This window comes from Coenobita brevimanus, chromosome 49 (genome assembly GCF_032717465.1).
Source record: "Coenobita brevimanus isolate Jiangsu-jjx chromosome 49, ASM3271746v2, whole genome shotgun sequence".
Classification (NCBI taxonomy): Eukaryota; Metazoa; Arthropoda; class Malacostraca; order Decapoda; family Coenobitidae; genus Coenobita; species Coenobita brevimanus.
In genome coordinates this window covers 12,558,715-12,565,250 of record NC_137002.1, presented here as the reverse complement: position 1 = coordinate 12,565,250, position 6,536 = coordinate 12,558,715, and the positions used below count along the sequence as shown (strand labels likewise).

At 51.2% G+C, this 6,536-nt stretch overlaps 1 protein-coding gene across 1 annotated transcript; it reads right to left on the bottom strand.

Annotated features, from left to right (window-relative positions):
• Window positions 1-339: 339 nt before the first annotated feature.
• Window positions 340-5,987, bottom strand: LOC145399535 (uncharacterized). Its single transcript, XM_080272141.1, has 2 exons — window positions 4,724-5,987; window positions 340-3,992 (listed from the first exon to the last, which is right to left on the bottom strand). The coding sequence occupies exons 1-2, from the start codon at window positions 5,985-5,987 to the stop codon at window positions 340-342; spliced, it is 4,917 nt and encodes a 1,638-aa protein (XP_080128267.1).
• Between the last annotated feature and the right edge of the window lie 549 nt (window positions 5,988-6,536).

Sequence of the window (6,536 nt, the reverse complement as noted above, 5' to 3'; positions counted from 1 at the left end):
AGCTTTCTAGATACTAATGACAAATACAACAAATCTTAGTGCTAGGAGTGCAGTAAACACAAGCGCGAGTGGAGCGCGAAAAAGGGGGGGGGGGTTGGTTTGTTTGTTTGTTAAAGATTTCCCCTTCTATTAAATGGAAGGGGCCGGGCCACATGTTAGCCCAGTCAGTGGATTTAGGCACAGATCAGTAAGGGGTAGATACTGCCGGAGCAGTCTCTTGACTGGTACAAATATATATATGCACATATACACGTATATGTGCATATTCACACACACATGGACACACACAGACACACACTCATACACACATGTATACTTGCATATCGATGGACATGCATGTTAGGTGGGAGGGGGGGCAGAGCGTACCACCTCAGTCAATATTGGGAGAGGGACCGTGGCTACAACATAGGCTGCAGCGTTTCGTAGACAGTTAATGGATCTGGCTGCATCATGGGTTCTGGGAATATCTGGGTTCGGAAGAGGTCTTTTCCTGATGCGTGAGGTGGCTGGGCATTTGAGGAGGTAGTGCAGGAGGGGGTAGAGTGTAGTCGCTTGACAGTGCTGACATTCAGATTCTGGTGCTTCGTCATCGTCGATGATTTCGTTGCAGCATTTATATCCCAGGCGAAGGCGGCGCAGACGAGTGAGCATGTTAAGGTTGGAGCTAGTGATAGGTGGTAGTGGCTTGTAGCGTGTGGCAAGTGCATACCATCTAGCAGAGGGGGAGCGTAGTTCGACATATAGGCGGTGGTCATCTTTATTTAATCTGGCTGCCCTTTCTCTAATGCCTTGCTTGACTTGGCTTAGGCTTGTCATGATAACAAAATCGATGTTTGGTCTTTCTAGGGCGTGTTTTGCTGTAAGGTCTGCCTTCTCGTTACCCACGATGCCTACATGACTTGGGATCCAATTTATAATAATCGATCCTCCAGCATTGCAGATACCTTGTGAGGTGGTGAGAATGTCATGGATTAAGTGAATGTTGTCTTTGTGAGTGTGTTGGCGAAGAGTATGAATAGCCGAAGCAGAGTCCGTGTGTATGATAGTGGGAGTAGTGGGGTTGTGCTCTAGGGCATCAGAGAGGGCAGCTAATATGGCTGCCAGCTCGGCCTGGAGGGTGGAGGCACCATCTGTGACACGGAAGCCAAAAGATCTGTCCCCACACACAAAAGCTCCTCCAGCTTTGGTTGGTGTGACAGAACCGTCGGTGTAGTATGTATTGGACCGTGGGATTGTGTGGGTGGCAATTTGTCTGAGGCCCTCTTGACGCAGCAATTGGGTGGGCGTTTGTTTTTTGGGTGGTGTGTGCGTGAGAATGAGTGTGAATGGGGGTGGACTCCAAGGAGGCTGGGGGATGAAGTTGGTGGCAGGTGTGTTATTGGCTTGTGTTATAAAGTAGTCTAGTTCATAGGTGTGGATAGCTCGAGCTACATTATGAACCCAGCTATTTATGAGTAAGTCCTGGTGGAGGCTGGCTGCTGCTGTGAGCCGTGGCAATAGGGGAAGGGGGGAAGAGTTGTGGGCTAGTTTGGCTGCTAGGCCCGCCACCCTTGCTTGTATGCGAAGGTGTAAGGATTCGAGGTGACATTCCATGCGGAGATTGCATAGTCTGGTCCACATGGGTGCACCAGTCATGGTGCGCATGGCACTGTTCTGGATGACTTCCAGTTTAGTCAGTTGTGGCTCGTCAAGGGACGGTAGTACTGGCGCTGCATAGTCCACTATTGCTCTTATGGTCTGGATGTAGAATAGACGGAGGACTTTGTATGAGGCACCCCTTCCCTTTCCTGCCAAGGATCGCAGAGCATTGAGGCGAAGCTTTGTTCTTTCTCGGAGGTGGTTGACCTCAGTCCGGAAAGAAAGTTTGGAGTCGAAGATAATTCCCAGGTACTTGTGTGTGGGAACATAATCGATGGCTGTGTCACCGAGGTGGAGTTTGTCTTTCGGTGGGTTTATGAGGAAGGGAAGAGCCTTGGTTTTATTTGGGTTGATTTTGAGTCCCAGTTCTGTACATTTTAGGTGGAGTCTTGTCAGAGCCCTCTGGGCTTTTGCATGATATGGGCCACCATGGACTACCAGAGTAATATCGTCAGCATAACAGAGGAGTCGGGCTCCAGGGCCTAGATCCACCTGTAGGAGGCAGTTGATTAGGGCGTTAAAAAGCGTGGGGCTGAGAATGCTGCCCTGTGGGGTTCCGTTGATGTGGCGGTGTTCTGATGATGTGTGCCCCTGAAATCGTACTGCTGCCCGTCGGCCCTGAAAGAAGCTCTCAAGCCAGCACAGGAGGCGACCTTTGACTCCCCTGCTTGCTAGGGTTGCCAGGATAGCCTTCGGGCATGCCAGCTCGAAGGCCTTTTCGAGGTCTATAAAAATGGCCAGGCCTCTTCCTCCACGCAACTCCGAGAGGAAGGAGCTCAGGCACTCAGCCGTTCCCCTGCCTCTGGTGTATGCAAAGATGTGACTGTGGGGTGATGGCAGAATCCAGTTGAGGCGCTGGAGCACCATCCTCTCAACAGTTTTGCTTAAGCAGCTGAGAAGGGAGATGGGTCTAAAGGCTGTGGGATCAGGTGGTTTGGGGATGGGGTGAATGGTGGCAGTCTTCCATTGCTCAGGGACTTTGCCCATAGACCAGGAGTGATTTAATAGGTCTAGGAAGGCGGATCTTGCTGTAGGCCCAGCGTGTGTGAGCATGGAATAGGTGATACTATCTGGGCCTGGGGCAGTGTCAGTGCTTGTTTGCAAGGCTTGATCAAGCTCATGCATCGTGAATAGATGATCAGAGTCAGCTGGGGTGGCCTTGCACATGTTTATAAGATCCGTCCTGGTCTGGTTTAGGGTTTCTTGCTTATGTCTGGTGTCTTCTGGAAGCTGTGTGGGGGAGGTCCTCTGGGCAAATGTAGCTGCCAGTCTTTCAGCCTCTCCCTGTGGGTCGGGGTGAGAGGGGGGACGAGGTGGCAACGGATTGGAAACAGCTCTCAATTTTTTCCAAATGCTTCCCAGTCTTGAATGAGCACCAAAGGTCTGACACCACTCCAGCCATTTTTGCTCCTTTATGTCTGTTTTCTCTGCTGTAGAATGCCTGACGACGGCCTGGAGGTAGGCTAGGCTGTTAGTTGTCGGGTTGGCTCTATGGTTCTTCTTGGCTCTGTTAAGGCGTCTGTTTAGTTCCTTCACCCTGTCACAGTAGAACCAATGTTCTGTATGGTAAGCCTTTGGGGGAGCAGTTTTTGGGATAGAGGAGCCTGCTGCTGCACTAAAGGCATCTGTGAGGAGGGCAGCATGTTCCTCTAGATTTACTGTTGCGTTAAATGCTGCTGTCTCTTCCAGTGTGGTAGTGAATTTAGGCCAGTCTGCCCTCTTAGTATTCCATCGTGGTGGCGTCCCAGTAGGCGTGGGGAGTGGGGCAACACTGATGGTGGTTAGTATGGCATGGTGGTCTGACGTAAGGGTGGGATGGAGCCTCCAGGTAGTGAGGGGGGCTAGGCCGGAAGACACAAAAGAGAGGTCTAGCCTGCCTCCACGGACGTGTGTTGGGGTGGCTGGGTCGTTAAGAAGTATGAGCTCTGGCACCTCCTCTAGTAGTGCAGAGACATGGCATCCAGCTGCATTCGTGGGGGATCTAGAGCCTAAGCTGGGATGATGGGCATTAAGATCGCCACCAATGAAGAGCTGGTTAGTAGTGGAGAGAGTGGCAACCTCCCCAAGGTTAATGTCTGCTGTAGGGTGACGGTAAATATTATATATTTGTAGGTGACCATCTGCCAGGGTTATGTCAACTCCTTGTACCTCAACACCTTCGCCACAGTCTGGTGGCGGATCAATAGCTGTGGCAGGTATATGGCTCCGAACGAGTATGGCACAGCCTCTGGGGCCGCCTGGAGTGCTGGGGAGGAGGAAGGTGGTGAAGCCTCGCAATCGGAGCTGCCTGTTTGGTTTTAGGAGTGTTTCTTGGAGGAGGAGGATGTCTAAATGGTCTCTATGGGCTGCCTCTTCTAGTAGGAGGCGTTTGGGAGTAATCCCATAGACGTTCCACTGTAAAATGTGGAGTGCTTGTGTGTGTGTGGGTTGTCTGTGAGGAAATGTGTGTGTTAGTCGTCCATGTCTGTGTGCGTTGGGATGGGGGATCGTGATCTCCTCCTGTGTGTGTTGGTGTCCGTGTGTGGTGGTGCTGGGGACAGCTGGTGTGCTTTGTCTTGCTGTTTGTCTGTGGTGTTGGCATGGCTGCGTGACTGTTGGTGAGGTGTTCGTAGGCGGTCTTGAGACTGTTTGCGTGAACGTGAGCGGCTCTGACGTTCCTCTTTTCCCTTCTGTTTGCTGTGTTGTGTGTGAATAGGAGCTGTGGTAGGGGTTGTGGGTGGCGGTGGCATCTCTGTTTGTGTTGGCTGTGGGCTGTGTGCAAACCGGTCCAGGGATTTGTGTACGAACGAGTGAATTCCCTCTGGGCTGGGGATAGGCATGCCTAGCTCCTTTCCCATCCATGTGGTGATATGGTCGGCTATTTGCTGAGCAAAGCAGGCCAGTTGGTCCCTGTTCAGAATGACATATCCTGGAGGTAGTATGGGAGCTGGTGGAGGAGTTTGCGTGGCAGCATCTGGCACTGTTTGAGTCGAGATGGTGTGGACTGTCGGACGTGTTGGTGGAGGCGGTTGTGCTGTGGTGTGTGATGTGGCAGTGGGAGTGGGTCTGGATGGAGGTGGGGGAACTGCTGGAGGTGTCTGTTTGCTTGGAGGTAGAGGGGGGAACTCTTCTGGGGCCGGTGGTTGCCGTATTGTGGACTGTGGTGTGCGTTGTTGTCCCCATGTGAAGGTCCCTGGTGGTGCTGGTGTCACTGTGGTCCTTGCCTGGAGCCAACGGTGCTCTCTCACTATGCCCTTCTGCACTAGGTCTTTGCGAGCTGGGCATAGTTTGTTCCAGGCATGGTGAGGGAGCTGGCAGTTGGGACATTTCGGCTGAACCGGCTGCTTGGCCTTTAACTTGGTGATGCACTCCTCTGTGGCATGACGACCGCTGCACACAGCGCATGTTGGGGGGCGAGTGCATCGTGACTGGTGGTGCCCGTAGCGCTGGCAATTGAAGCACCTGAGAGGTTCTGGGGTGTATGGGCGGATAGTGTAGGTGCCCCATGACTGTAGGTCGAGTGCTGTTGGGATGGGGCCTCTGAGGGTGACTAGCACCTGCCTGGTGGGGGCTCCCCCTACCTCGCATCTCGTGGCTTCCTCCACTTGGATATTGTTTTTTATGGCTTGCAGGGGAAAATTTGTCGGGTAATTTTGGAGGATAACTTTTCTGGTGGACAGGTTGGGGTCAAGTTTTTTCAGGCTGATGGGTTTGCCTGCCACAGAGGTGAGAGAGTCTAAGGCACGAAAGGTGTCTTTATCGAGAGGAACCAGGATCGTGTTTTGGTTCCGTGTTGCTTCCAATTTAAACTTGAGATGAGGCATCTCTGTCTCCAAGGCAATCACAGTGTCATAAGGGGTGGGGAAGGCATCATTGTTGGTGATGAGGAATGCAGGAGGCTTTGGGGGGGGAAGAGGGAGTGTACTGGTAGTGTTAGGTGGCTGAGGAAGGTGCTGGGAAGTTGAACGTGTGTTTGTGGGTGTTGCGTGGCGGTCTGTATTGCAGGAGGATGTTGCTGGCTCATTAGCAAGGTTGGTAGTTCTTTTACTATTTTTCTTTCTCTGTACGACTGTGAAGCCGTCATCATCAGTCATCGTGTCCGTGGTCGTGGTGGCAGGGGCCTGGGTAGCATCGGTCTTGGAAGTCAAGGTGTCAGGAGGAGTCAACTTGGCGTCCTTGCTGGAGAGGTCTGAGTCAGTGGGAGAGACGTCTTCGGTATCCATGTTCAGGAAGAGATCATCAGCACCATATTCTGGCCCTGTTAGTCGTGGCCTTTTGCAGTGAGACTTAGGCTTGGTGCCTGTAGGTGATGGGGGTGAACACGAGTCACCACTCGGGTCAGGATCGAGTGCAGGATCCGGCGCGCTCATGGTAAAAAAAAAAAAAAAAAAAGGCTCTATATATATATATATATATATATATATATATATATATATATATATATATATATGTATCTAAGATATATATATATATATGTACTGGAGTATTTATTTATTTAAATGTTATTCCATTCCTCTTTCTAGCATACACACATGTACATACTCATACACACATGTATACCTAAAATATACACGAATATATGAGCATGAACCAATGTATATACCTTAAAAGAGCAACGAAAGAAACAAGAAAATAAATAAATTATCAGCTGCTAATCCGGCGTTTCCCTACAGTGCCGGGGGCCTAAACTCCCCGCCCTCTAAAGGGCGCCGTGAGAGTACCCCAACACTGCCCCGTGAGGGACTTACCTAACCCTAGCCCTAACAGAAAGCCTACCCTTGCCGCCTCCTATAACCAGGCCTCTAAGGCCCCCCTTCATGGAAATACCCTACGGTATCCCTTCAGGGTTCGGCGTCGTACTACGGCAGGGACTCTAAGTGGCAGCCGGAAAAACAGCTGAAAACACAAAAAACACAAGA